General features: G+C 46.2%; 2 protein-coding genes across 15 annotated transcripts in view; one reads left to right on the top strand and one right to left on the bottom strand.

The window, feature by feature from the left end:
- LOC144473278 (uncharacterized) overlaps positions 1 to 14,092 on the bottom strand; it is a 159,281-nt gene that overhangs the window by 116,056 nt on the left and 29,133 nt on the right. For 11 of the 13 annotated variants that reach the window (XM_078187009.1, XM_078187019.1, XM_078187015.1 and 8 more), the window contains exon 1: positions 2,581 to 2,747. The exons of the other annotated variants lie outside the window; for them this stretch is intronic. The gene's annotated coding sequence lies outside the window, so the exon portion shown is untranslated. Of the gene's footprint in view, positions 1 to 2,580; positions 2,748 to 14,092 lie in introns of those variants that run through there. 13 annotated transcript variants of the gene reach the window in all.
- Positions 6,540 to 13,314, top strand: LOC144473283 (uncharacterized). 2 transcript variants are annotated; one of them, XM_078187034.1, is made up of 5 exons: positions 6,540 to 6,990; positions 11,581 to 11,764; positions 11,837 to 11,988; positions 12,075 to 12,185; positions 12,827 to 13,314. In XM_078187034.1, the coding sequence occupies exons 1-5, from the start codon at positions 6,971 to 6,973 to the stop codon at positions 12,987 to 12,989; spliced, it is 630 nt and encodes a 209-aa protein (XP_078043160.1). In that variant the 5' UTR covers positions 6,540 to 6,970; the 3' UTR covers positions 12,990 to 13,314. The 2 variants fall into 2 exon arrangements, with proteins under 2 accessions (XP_078043160.1, XP_078043159.1); XM_078187033.1 differs by having other exon boundaries at positions 11,837 to 11,994.

The following is a 14,092-nucleotide window of genomic DNA, read 5'->3' as shown; positions in this document are numbered from 1 at the left end:
CCTGCAACGGAACAATGGCCCCGAGTGCCACTGGCGGTGCAGTTTTTGGCCCCATAGGATTCGACCTGGTACGGGGCCTTGCCTGCCAACATCTGCTGCATTCCTGTCCCTGGAGGACCATGGATCATCCTAATGCCGGATTCCTTCAAGAATCGAGATATTCATGGCTGTCTTACCCAACCAAGAATGGTCAAAAAGATACTCCACAATTTAGAGAAATATGAATACACTGTAAAATTCAAGGATATCCATTTTAACAATTTTTTATCACTTTTTCCAACACCTATGATTTTCCTAAAATTGATTAAAACAGTACCCGCACCCTTTAACACTTAGGGCTTTAAATACCTTAGGACTCTAAATAGGGCCACAACGGCGACTTTCGTCAAACGCATATATGCATCCATAGAGCCCTAAGGGTTAATTAGGAGGGTGAATTTTATCTATTATATCTCATACAATACATGCACACCCGAAGATCAGAAGTCGATTCTATCCTAATAAAAAATGGCTAAAATGGCACTCCACAGTTTTTAAAAATGTCTACACGTCTCTAAAGTCAAAAATATTCTCTTTATCAAATTTTTACAATTCTAACTTCTCCCAAAAATGATCAAAATATCTTTTCTACACTCCATAACTTCAGGCGGTAATTCCACCCCTAAAAAATAAATATCGACAACTGAAAAATGTATAGGAGCATTGTAGAGCATGATGAACACCATAATTCAGCCCAGTTTCCACGAAAACCGGGGTCTCGCGTGAGCCCATTTCCAAGAAATGCCGACAAAGTCTTCCTGGCCCGGAAAACTAGGAGAAAATGGGGGCTCAAGGACAGAAAAGTTTCATAGTAAACACGACGCGACGAATTTAAGCCCGGATACGCTTGAATCGTGCCTGCTTCTCCCTTTTTTTTCTTCGTTCTTCCTGCCTGTCCTGCTTCCACGCGCGTTCTCAGAATGGCTGTCCGTCCTACTCCGACGGTCACAATGCCGGGGCCGGACACCTATTCTGAAGGCGGCTGCATGAATGAATACACGGGGACGTAAAGCGTGTTCGGCGGGAGTCCGTCTCTGTTTAGGTCTCTCTCGACTATTTCGGTCGTGACGCGCCCTTCGACTTTCGTTAGGGAGAGAAAATTATTTCGGTCGAAGCGACGAGCTCCTCCTTCCTGCCGCCATGTTTCCTTCGATATCGACGCGGGACCTGCCGATCTCGGCCAAACATGGTTGTAACCCTGATTGCCAAGGATTCATAAAAATGTCCATATTCAGTTACGAATCTCAACTCTTCGTCATTGCAAAACGCATTGCAAAACGATGGAGCTTTTCGCTTTATCTACATATACTTCAATAATATTCGATATGAACCTTTATATTAAAAAATAAATCTACATTTTAACTTCTTAAAATGAATCTGATCATTTCGGAAAAATGTGCGCCTTAAAAGCGCACTCTAATTTAACAGAAATTTTTATTTGATTTAAATATCCTTCATAATATTAAAAAATGAACTTTGACATTCAAAAATAAATCTCTAATATAAATTGTTAAATAAAAATTTTTCTTCCATTTAAATATCATTGAGTAAAATACTATTTTATCTAATTTCCCCACTACTCGTCAAAAAAATTCCCGAGCTATTTGCTGCTGCGAAAAATGATCGAGACGATCGCAAGGATCGAGCATCGGGAGGGGGGAGGTCGCGTCGGGTCGCAGAAACGGTTGCATAGGTGCGCGTATGTGCGAGAAACTGGACGCTGACAGCTGGAAACTGGTTTCCAGGAGGCGGAGTGAGAACGAGAGACGAGGAGAGAGAGAAAAAGATAGAGAGAGAGAGAGAGAGAGAGAAACGAGCGTTAGTGGCCGGCGTCGTTCATCGAGTTCGCGGAGTCCAGACCAGGAAACAAAGGACCGTGCAAACTTTGAATCGACTGCAGATAACGACGGCCGTTGTTCCCTTCCTGGAAAACCCCGTGAAAATTCCTACACAGCCAGGCCCGTAATCGAAAAGTAAATTTTCTGGCTGTATCTTCGAGATAAGTTAGACGCTCCTCTACACTGTGACCAACAAGTTCACAAGCCCGAATTCTATAGAAAATCCTATGGAAATGTAATACTTTTTATATACGTAGAAATTCAAAACTTAGAAGCAACAATTTCCCATCAATTTGTGATAATAACAATTAGCCTTCTAAATGATAATAACGTTTGTTCTAAATATTTTTATACTACGTGTTCTGGTTTTATTTTTATTCTAGTATGTTTATTCTAACCATTCTTATTCTATTTTAATTCTAACTATTTCTATTCTATTTCTATTGCAACTACCTTCGTTCTAACAATTCTTATCCTATTTCTATTCGTCAAAAACTGAATCTCATTCAATAATCCTAACGTACAAGGCGAACTGAATCCTCCAGCGACCGCTTTAAATCCGAGATGCTTTTGTGGGGCACTGTACACTATCCTTGCACAGAAGGATCAGATCAACGCGGAGGAATCTGCCGACTCGAAACAAAAAAAATCGAGCGTCTCGGCGAGGGAACGACTCCGAATCTGTCTCCATTAAATTACTCACCATGATAAGCGTAGTACCGTCAAAGACGCCGCTGGACCTCGTAGGACTCGTCTGCAGACTCGATGGAACAATACACCCACAAAACCACACACTGTATGCCAAGATAAAAAGGAACTGGATTCACGTGAACACCGTTTCACTATCGGCGTTCGTCTCGCGAGAGAGCGACCGTAAGGAGAGATAGATAGAGAGAGAGAGAGAGAGAGAGATAGATAGAGAGAGAGAGAGAGAGAGAGAGAGACGCGAGAGCAAGGAAACCGGAAGAACGCGGACCGGTGCGAGCAGCACACGCGCCGGGCCTGGAGCCGAGACGAGCGAAACGTCAGGCCGACGACGGCGATGCAACAAGTGACAGACAGACTCCGCGGCTCCGTTAGTTCCTCGCCGGAGATCGTGGAGCTGGATGGCGCTACTGATCGGTGCACGCGGCTCTGCTGAACCTCTGCCACTTCTGTGGGCGGGTGTATCGGCGAGATCGGGGCCTGTCGGACCGATTCGGGACCTCTCGGAGGCCCATTTCAATCCTCTGTCGCGATACAACGAGATTTTTAACGTGGACGTCTTGTGGTAGAGAAGGAATCGGAGATAGGGTTGCTTGACACTTGCGACGGGTCGGGTCGGGTCGGGTCACATCGACCATTCGAAATAGTCGTGTGTAATGGTATTAGTGGGATATTGAATTTGAAACATTTTTACGTCGCCTGATATGCAAAGTTATGTGGATTGGTTTTTTAGAGCGGGCCAGGTCGGGTCAATTCAGCATTCAAAATGGTCAGGTACAATGGTATCGGTTGTATATTGGATTTAAAAGATTTCTACGTCCTTGATAGGCGAAGTTAGGGGACTAGTCTTGCAGAATGGGTCCGGTTGGATCGGGTCGAGTCACATCAATCATTCAAAATGATCAAGTGCTGTGATATCATCACAATATTTAGCGTTATTTATGCATCGCTTCATGTACAAAGCTACGAGTAATATCCTAATACGGAGGAGAGGGTCGTGAAGGATCACATTTGGCATTCGAAGTGATCAGGTGTTATGGCATCATCGAGATATATTCGACTGAAAATTTGTATACTGATTGATCTACAATATTATAAGTATTAGTCACTTAAAGCAGATCAAATCGAGTCATGGCGGGAACAGACACTCAAAATTTTACAGATTTATAGAAAATTTTTAGAATGCCACATTTTATTAGAATATTAACACAAATATGTTTAAATCGCTAGACATTTAATGCTGCATGTATTGGACCCTCAGAACAGCTCTTTTTTTCGTATCTATCCCAAGTTTACACTTTGACAATTTTCCTCGAATAAACTGAAAAAGAAAGTGGTACATTTATGAAACTTTTCAAATTCATTTGTCCAAGTTTCAACTACACTTACAAATTGTTCAAAGTTACTGGCATCTCTATCATAGAAATTATGCGATAAGAAATGCGATCATTCTTCTCTGGTTTCCGACAAAAATGATATCAACTTGACGTATATAGTGTACATGTGCCAAAAAAATGCAATACTTTCATCCTTAGCTCTCAATTGTTGTTCATTCTTGTTCATAAGGTAAGAAGACAGTGTGCAGGACCATCTTGGTCGCTGCTGGACGATGCCGAGAGGTGGCAACACCAGTTTCGCCGACGGTTCTGGTCTCGCATCGATCGGTCCTTGAACAGAGATCTTGGACTCGTGATCTCCGCGCTATATCCTTGTACGATCCAAGCATCCTGGTCGAACATATTAAAAATTATTCACCAAAAGTCTGGCGACAAGATGAATATTAAAAACGGTTGCGTACAAAAAATGGTCCGAAACCAAGGCAACAGTTTAAGAAATTCTATTGTCGATCCGATGATGCGGCGATTTCTTGGAACAGCAAGTATCGAAAGAGCAAGATGCCCGAGGATCTATGCTGGCAGCGAGCGATCCGAGAAACCGTGCTTGTAATCGCACTTGCCGCAATACCTCTTGACATTTACACACGGAAGATCCTGAATGTCTCTGGATGCGCGACGTGACGTCGCGGGCCGACATCACGACCCGTCTAGAATTGGTTTCATCGCGTCGAACAATAGCGGTTCTCGAGCCGGACGCGATGTCGCCTTGTCGACAATTTTCCCGAAGGACCCGGCGAGAAGAAGGATAGGGCATCGCGGGACAGCAGGGTGTCTCCTCCGGCATTCCTGGCTACGGCCGCGATATACCAGGCCTCCGTGTCGTTTACTTTCACCGGTGACGCTCGATCTAACTATAAAACACGTCCAAAGCTCCGGCTCTCGGTTTCGTTTCGGCGGACCGGACCAAATCCCTCGATCGCTCTCCGCGGCCAAACCGGACACCCACGCTGTCCCCCGAGCCACCCTGTTTTCCTGGGCGATATGGGAATACGCGGGAATATCGTAGGCTTTAGCTGGGACCTCGGCTATACTTATGGACCCGGTTCAAGTGGGCTTTTAGAGGTGAGTAGCAATGGGTACGAAGGGCGGAAAAATACAAGACAAGTCACGAAAAGTGAATTCATTTTTCTACGTAGGTGTCAGGTAAATGGTTGATGCATACAACAGTACCGGCTGAACCAAATTTATTTAAAAATCATTATAATAATGCAATTAGTTCTTCCGTAATATATTTTAAAATATTTCTTTCTATATTGTACGGCGACAAATAAATTATACATTTATTATATAAAAATATAAATATAAATCTTTGCTTTCCATTCATGTCTACGTATTTATGTGAAACATGCAATGATAGCAATAATGAACAGATGCAAAGCAATAGTAAATCTTGAGCTAGGTTTAAAAATTGAACCTAACATAGGCATGCTGATTTTACATATCCTAATTGATATCTAACATATCGTTAGATTTTATAATTTGACTTTCGTTATACCTTGTATAAACGGCTTTGCTCTTAATAACATACTTAATGAATGGCACGGGGGAAACAAGCTGGAGAACCACTGGTCTAAGTTGCAGTTTGAATGGTAGGTAGTGATAAATATAATGTGCCTCGAACAAGATCGTGATAATATGAGAAATAATGCTTCCATTGCGTTCAGACATGTACTCATTTGTTTGCGAGAACTTCGAACATGTGGTATAGGTTGGTCTTTGTAATATTGACTAGTGTAGGGTTTAATGTATCCTAAAGGATATTAGAGTATTATGATATACGCACTGTCGAAGGTGTTAAGAATAGCATAACTAATGTCCCATTGATTCTGTATGAGCACTATGAATAAAATCTCGATATTCATTTGGCTTTAATGATACTAGTGATGGGTTCGAGCCGCTGCATAGTATGGACAAGTGACAAAATTGTGGACTGAAATCAAAATGTGGTTACTAATGTGTATATATTTATACATACGTATATGTAGGAATCAGTAATTATTCTAAAAGTCTGAAATTGAGAAAAATATTAAAAAAGAGAAACTAAAAATAGTATTTAAAAGAATTAACGAATCTAACCAAAGTGAATAATAAATAAACTATACATAAAGCTAGTATTAATAATCTTAACGAAATTATAATAATAACAAGGAAATAAATGTAACGATCACTATGCGTCACGAGTGCTGCGAGAAAAAAGAGGACTATCGGAAACCGACGTATGCGCTACGTTTACCAGCTTGCTCGGTGCAATAAATAAACAACGTAAAATGTCGCCTAGCAACGGAAGGCGTATAGAAATCGAGCAACAAAAGAGAAAATTCCTTTTCCAGCGTTTTCCAAGCGAAGATGGTAGAAAAATGCGACGGAGCCGGGTCTCCCGGCGACCTCCGGCTGCCCGGAGATGGCCGGAGCGATGGGACGCGAGAGAAAATCCTCGGAAAAAATCGCATCTGGAATCCGCTATCGGTGAGTGTCGGTTTGCGTGGAATTCCAGTGTCATTCCGGCTCGGAGCGACAGGAGAGGCCGGAGGCGGCACGGCGGCGTCGCCGAGGGAGGCTTCGAAGGAGAAGATTCGGAATTCCATGGCCGCGAGAAACGGCCAGACGGTGGTGTTGCTCGCCGGATATATCAAAGTCACACACGCACGATAGGTGGATGGGCTTCTCCACGGGACGGCAAACGGGTGGTTGTCCGGCTGAGTGAGAGTGCCAATATATATAGAGGGAAGGGGAAACCCGCCGCGGCACTCCAAAGTACACAGCCTCCGCGATTGCAGTTGGTGTGCTTGGCTGGGTTTGCGGTTCCCTCTACCACTTCCAACGATATACCCATTCCTCGAGGTGTCGCGGCCGTGCCAACAACCCAGTCGTCGTCGTCGTCGTTTCAACGGTCTCTCCGTACCGTCTCGTAGCCCTCGACGACACCGGGACAACGTACCGAGACCGCTGTCGTCGTCCCCAGCAACAGCCGGCTACCATAATCTACACAGCATGAAGCTCGCACTACTCGCGTGAGTACCAAGCAAAGAGATCTATCGCGGGCCCGACGATTCGCCGACGGGGTTCGCGTTCGCGAGTGATCCAGACCAGACTTCGGCCTCCCAAATATCGGGTTCATAGAGAGGGAGGTTAAGAATTTGAGTATTTCATGGGAAATACTCGGTCCCGGGAAATTAAATCCTTCGAAATCGGAGACATCCGGCTGTCTCCATGCTCGGACTCTTAGGGGGGGATGGTCAGGCATTCGTGTACACCCAGTTCTGTTCTCACACGGTCTAGAGAAATAAATTCGTTTTCCTTTTTACACGTTTACATTCGATTTAATGCTGTTAAGGAAGTTAATCGATTTAAAGTTCGAGGAGAACGATTTCTATTAACTATAACTTTCTAGCCATATTTAGGCCAATGCATGTGTGCGTACAAACTCTTGTCAACAAACATTAGAGCGACGAAAGGCTTGCTATTGGCGCTATAATTGCATTCGTTGCAGCAATTAATTAAAGAATTACAGAATAGTAAAAATATTGGAAGGATCTATAAACACTCTCCCATTATTTTCAATTGATTAATACTGTTAATGGAAAGGATACATCTTTATTCAGCTGTAGTTTGGTATAACTGCCGAACGAAATTTTGATATTGCACGAGGATCCGCTGTATAGTGATTAATCGAGAAGTATATAACACTTTCCGGAGTATAAAATGACAACCAGTCCGAAGTGTGTAAACAATAACCAATTCTCTATTTTTTTTATGCATGTACACTGTGTCGTTTTTACGTACTATTTTTTTCACGGTATCGCTTACACGGTGTATTTTTGCCCGGTATATTTTTCCGGGGTATTTTTTTTTACACGGGTTTCTGTGGAAGGTATTTGCTATGTGAAAACAGAATTGGACGTAGTTTGAAATGGAAGCTGTTAGGCGATTTGTACACTCGGGGTACTTACGGAGGGAACGACTGGTGTAAGATAGTCCGCAATGAAACTTGGTAGTATTGATGGTAGTAGTCAAGTTTTTTAGGCTGTGCTATTATCGGGAGAAGGTCTGGGTTAGAATACATTATGATAAGTCTCGACGTGGCTCCCACGTTGGAAGACAGTATGGATGGAAGATCCTGATTAGGATACTACAGGGTAGATCGCGGTACTAGTTATCAATCTGTTTTTCCACTTGAGAGTATCCTTTAAAGTGGGTTCTGATTCCCGGGGGTTGTTCTTAAGCCTAGAACCAACTCGAGAGCCCTTAAGGAGGGTAGTTAACTCGATCTTCTACCAACGGTTGCTCTTAAGAGGTCGACTCTATATTTTTCGTATTAACTGCAGCAATTTTATCCAGCGATTGCATCCGCATTGAAGCAGATTTGCCAGTGCACCCGTAGCCGTGTTTTCACTCGGAGACTTTTACATTTACAAAAAGGCTACCGAAGCGCCGGTATCTCACGACGGCGAGCATAGACTTTGCACCATAGAGCATTAATTAAGAGCTGGTAATCGTTAAGGAGCGTCTCCACTGGACTGTAGAGCTTGGATATCGCGGTTTGCAGGAGAATTGTGTAGAATCGAGTGCAACAACCGCCGTGAGCGTTTACTTTCAGGCGCGCGCTATCAAATTCAACGCGTCGCCGCGGCGATACACGGGTACGGCACTCGCCCACCGTGTGCCGCGCGTTCGGTGACCAAGGCCAGGCTCCTTGGACGCGATCGAAAGGTGTTATTTATCTAACGTTACCGAGTCGAACGAGGGCGAGCGACGTGTGTCCGGTGTGCACGGCGACAGTTTCACATCGACGGCGGCAGAAAACAAAGGACCAGGACACCAGAACCGGGCAGGTCCGGCGACTGTAATAACAGGATGCGGATAGAGGCGTTATGCAAACCGCGACTAGGTCTGTTCCGCGAACCAGGAAATCGATTAGAAAACGAGTCCGATGAAAAATATCGATTACGTCGGTGCCGTTCGGTGAAATCGTTCGCGTGGTTCCGTAAACGCTTCTACGAGCGTTTTAGGGGATTTCGTGGTGGATTTGTCGCCGAGCTGCGAACGGCCTGCGCGTTTTCGGGAATCCTTGGACGAGCCGTTCGGTTCTCGGGGAGTAGCGGGGGCAGACGAGAAGAGGAGGATGATCGGTGGCGCAACTCGCGAGATTTTCCCGGGGCATCGCGTGTCCTAACGCCGCTGCTCTCGCGGCATGAGAGAGCACGATCGGTGCAGCGTGTGTGCACGTTTCTCGTTGTATAGATCCGCCAGGCTGCGACGCCGCGCCGCGTCGCACCGGCTGGATTTTGACCTGTGACATTCACGGTACGAAACTCACTTTCTCTGGGCTGTTGGCTCGTGCAACAAGCTACTCCCGGATCGGGATTGGCCGGCCGGCCCGATATACGTTACCACGGACGTGTCGCGAGCTCAAGCGGTCTCCAAGCCCGTGCATACGTGACGCGGCTAACAAATATCGCCGCGAAAAAGAACGGGTCGGGGGACAGAGAAAAAAACGACACCGAGGGAACACCAACCGCTCGTTCGTTCGTTCGTTCGTTCGTTCGGTCGGTCGGTCGGTCGAATTTCTCGAACGGCGATCGAGTTTTATCGACGAGTTTCGCGAGCCACGGTCCCACACCAGCGAAACTACCGCGCTCCGGTTTCGAAACACCACCATTTCCACGTTCGAACGATCCACGGTCAAACTGACACGTCTCCCGTTTTTCTTTGTTGCACGCGCCCGCCTTTGTTGCGCTGCCACGCGACTGACGCAACACCCCGCGCCACGGTTGTGTCACCGCGTCACGCTTGCTAATTTTCGTCGATTCCGAACCCCGAATGAACGCGGGCTTGCGAAAACGATTGTTATTGTGTTCCACGGACGCCGCCGAATCGTTCGATGTGAGAACCATCGTGTAGCGCTTATGGTCTCGGCGCTGAAACGTTCGTCTCCTCTACGCCCTCTTCTGCGGGATCGAATTTCTTGAGCATCAGACTCGATAGAAAAATAGATCAGCGTTTAAATCACCTGTTATCATACCCTAGAGGCTCCATAGAATTTTCTTGTGTAAAAGACATCCGTGTACATAGCTCTTCCAATACGGTCACAAGAGTGATCCAAAGTTCGCTGTCCCCCTCTCCCTCCCCCTCACTCCTTCATCTAGAATTTCTCAAAAGCCGAAAACGATAGAAAAATTAATCGGCGTTAAAATCACATGTTATTATACTCTGGACGTTCCACAAAATCGTCTCGTGTTAGAAACATCCACGCAGTTCTTTCCCGAAGCGTGCTATTTCCCACACCTTCTTCTCAAATTTTTCAAAAGCCAAAAACAGTAGAGAAGAAATACGCGATCCAACTTTTTTTCCTCTGCGATCGAATTTGCAGATCGCGAGGAATCGTCAGTCCATCGAAGAGGAACGTTTGAACAACTCCGCGACGAGTTTCTCGTTGCGCACGCGCAGATGCAGACGGCAGGACGCAGGACTCGTCCTCGGTATTCTATTCGCGATCCTTTCGCGGGCGAAAGTTGCCGTCGAACCGAGAGAGGCACGCGCCTCGGTGTCCTGTTGCCCCGCGCCTTTTCGGGGACGGGCAGATTTCTGGGAACTCGGTCATTCGTCGAGTGGGTGCTGCCCTTCCATCCGATTCCGCCATCTTCGATTCGATTTGCCCGGGCCGAGGTGTTGCTTCAGCGGTTCCCTCTTGGAACGGGGCCTACAGGGCTGCTCCAAATATCCGGACCGAAATGATAATATACCAGAAAAATATCGACTGCCAACACGGAACCATCGAACCGTAATAGTTGAGTAAAAGTAGCTTTTACTTTGGTATACTGGGTGTTTCCCATTTACCTGGCTACAGGGTGCTCCATATTGCTAGATCGGGATTCGTATATTCACCACTGAGACGACTAAGTTAATAACTAAAACAGGATTGAATAACGATGTAATGTAGAACTAGCATTGTACAGGGCATTTCAGTTGGCTTCTTGGGCTATTAAAAGTTACATTTACGGGAGTCGAAGTTAGAACACCGTAGGAAAACGTAGGTATCGTCTAATAGGGCGGTTGAGTCTCTTCCAGGAACATAAGATAGAATTTATGTCTGTGTACAGGGTATGTCGGTGATCCTAAGACCTACTAAAATAATCTTGTCCGACTTACTGCGTGTGCCATTTACTCCGTCGGGCATACAAAACGTTTAATTGCACCTCGACAGTGAACATCTTAAGACAAATCTCATCCTAGACTTATAGGACGACCAAATCGCTGCGCAAAATCAAAGTAAAATCGTGGTCGACATACAGGGAGTTCGAATTTACATATTTTTCGTCGAACAGCTGTTCGATTGGGCAGTTACGTGGCGACCTGCTCGAGAAACGACTTCCTGTTCCCAGTCGATGGCGTCTGAGGAAAGCGTTTCCTAGCTGGCAGGCAATATCGTTTGCATGCGCCTGCTGCCTTTCACTATCGAAATCTTCGCGGTCGGTCGGTTATTTATTTGCCGCGTTAGGAACAAACACGGTCTACAGAGCGATCCAAAATCTGCGCCGAAATTCCTCGCGCGGTGTACAGGGTGACCGAATGGAAACGACAAACGAACGTTTGCTCGACAGATTGCTGGCGACCGGCTGCCTGATAGTCGCAGCCAGATCAGAAGACGAGTACGACTACGAAGAGGAGGGCGCCGCGCCGGCACCTGTGACCCCGTCAACCCCGGCGAAGTCGACTTCCGGCCGACTGGGTGGTCTGCTGTCCTCGAGAGGGCGAGTCAACGTTGGCAGAAAGGGAGCAACTACCGTAAGTGGGCTACCTTGCGACGACCGCGCGTAATGTTAGCTCGATTATTGAGTGGCACTTCTGATTCGTCAGACCCAAGCGACCACGGCGAAGCCTGTGGAACAGCCGGCGGAAGCGGAAGAGGAAGCCGACGAGGAACTCGAGGAGAATCAAGAACAAGAGGACGCTCCCACCACGACCACGGAGGCGTCCAAGATCGTGCGCGGTGGAATTAGACCCTTCAGGTCTGGGTTAGGTTTCCCTGCTTTTAACACCCCGTCAGTAATTCGCGACGAACGGCAGAATGTGACCCCTTCGGTTCAAATTCCAGATCAAATCAGGATTTATTGGCGGCCTTGAAGAGAAGAAGAGCCCAGGTGCCCAGCCATCGAGATTCCTCCTCCGCTGGCCAGTCCGCTGAACCCACCACGCCGAAGTCCAAGTAATGATCTTTCTGATCTATCGATCCATAGATCAAGATCATTTATTAATAGAGCAGATATGAACGGGTTAGAATCATTATGGCGCACATGTTGCGAGACATTGACCAAATTTATTGTTAAAATAATCGATTTCACATGTCTTCTTATCATTTTAGCATATGTAAATTAGACTTTAAGACACAAGTCAAAGTGGTCGGAAATGTGACTGACGCCACTGTGGTTCTAAACAACTCATATAACTCGATTTATTTACCACAATGCTAGTATCTCGATTTTTCTACAACACTTTGTAATTCGACTTCAACTTTTATAAACTATTCCATAAGTAGCGAGCACTATGGAAGTAATTCCTTGCAATTACTCTCACAGTGCTCGACCCTGGATATGCCCATGGTCCACGCACGTCTGATCAATTTTTGCAACTCCTTCGTTCAAAAATGTATTCCTCCTTGACCAATCTTACGGCCACTCGAGAGACAAGCAATATGGAAGTATATACACCGTGCTGTCGATGACGCAACATCAATTTTTGCCAGCTATCCGACCCAGAATACATTTTCGTGGTGCTCGAAGCTTCGAACGGTATAGGAGAATTTACATATTACGATGGAATTATGAGCAAAACCGGGTTCTTTTTTAGAGCCAGCACAAGCAGCCGCGCCAAGAGCACCGCGACGACGGACTCGAAGTCGTCGAGTCGCGGCAGGTTCGGCGGTACCAGAGGCAAGCCGGTGCAGGAGGAGGTCGAGGAGACCCAGCGGGAGGAGGTGCAGGTGAAGGCGAAGCCTTACCGCCGCGGATAAGGGAGAGTCGTTGAGAGCCCTCGGTCCAGCACCCGTAAACCGCGCGGAATAAAGAAATCGAAGGTGATCACAGTGGGCGACACGCCAATTATCCTCGCGTCGGAGGGAACTCTCGGGACGGTCGCTCTTGGTCAACGGAACGTGTCCGTGTATACAGGGTGTCCCGCGATTGGCGGTGCAGCCGAGGCGCAGCCGTCACCGGAAAACTCGTTTCCGTAGATGTCGGTCCACCTCGGCTGGCTGCCGCTCGGAGGCCACCGTTCGTTGCGGGACATCCTGTACATATGTCAGAAGGAAAGGCTGCCACTCGCAGAACGGCTGAGCTACTTACTGTATAAATGTAAATTAATACGACAATAAAAAAAAAGTCTGCGAAAAAAAAAAGAACGAAAAGAAATGGCGAGAAGAAAGAGACGTGAACGACAATGACAACGTCGACTACTGTCTGTGTTTATCCCGTGCTCCCCCTAGGCGTCCTCGGCTAGAGAGAACCTTGACTAGTTCCACGTCGATGATCCGTATCTCGTAAATTATTTTCCGCCGCGAACCCTATTTGCATACGCGAACCGCCTCGCGTTCATAATCGAAGAGAAAGAGAGAGAAAGAGAGAGAAAGAGAGAGAGAGAGAAATTCCAACGAGATTGGAATGTCGTGGGCGTGTGTGTGTGTGCCCGCCCGCTCTGCAACCGAGCTCATCTTTTAATCATGACCCCGCACTCACACCGAAACTTTCGGACACCTCTCTCGCGAGACGGAACCAACCTTACGAGGACACGTCGATCGCCGATATTTCACCGCAGTTATTTTTCTAAATAGATTGCCATTCTACAAGACGACTCAAAAAAGACGGGCCGATTAGACGCGCGATTTTAGAATCCCCATGAGGCCCGGAAAGGTTTCTACGGTTCGTCCAGGAATCTCCTTTTGAATTGTACTATTTTTACAAATAAATTTCTATTCTACAATAAGTATCAGAGATGATGACACTTGAGTTTAGTACGTTTCGCGCGTGGCTTTTGGTTCCCGGAGACGCTTGAATGGACGTTTGTGAATTTTAGTATTTTAAAATGTAATATTGGATTTTAGGACTGTACAAAGATGGT

This window comes from Augochlora pura, chromosome 7 (genome assembly GCF_028453695.1).
Source record: "Augochlora pura isolate Apur16 chromosome 7, APUR_v2.2.1, whole genome shotgun sequence".
In the NCBI taxonomy this organism is placed as follows: Eukaryota; Metazoa; Arthropoda; class Insecta; order Hymenoptera; family Halictidae; genus Augochlora; species Augochlora pura.
This window is presented reverse-complemented; position numbering and strand designations above follow the sequence as displayed.

Excerpts from the sequence above, each read along its gene's own strand:
- LOC144473283 (XM_078187033.1), top strand. The coding sequence starts at position 6,971 with ATGAAGCTCGCACTACTCGC. Across the intron at positions 6,991-11,580 it reads ATGAAGCTCGCACTACTCGC|ATTGCTGGCGACCGGCTGCC; the intron begins GTGAGTACCAAG and ends TTTGCTCGACAG. Across the intron at positions 12,186-12,826 it reads CCCACCACGCCGAAGTCCAA|AGCCAGCACAAGCAGCCGCG; the intron begins GTAATGATCTTT and ends GTTCTTTTTTAG.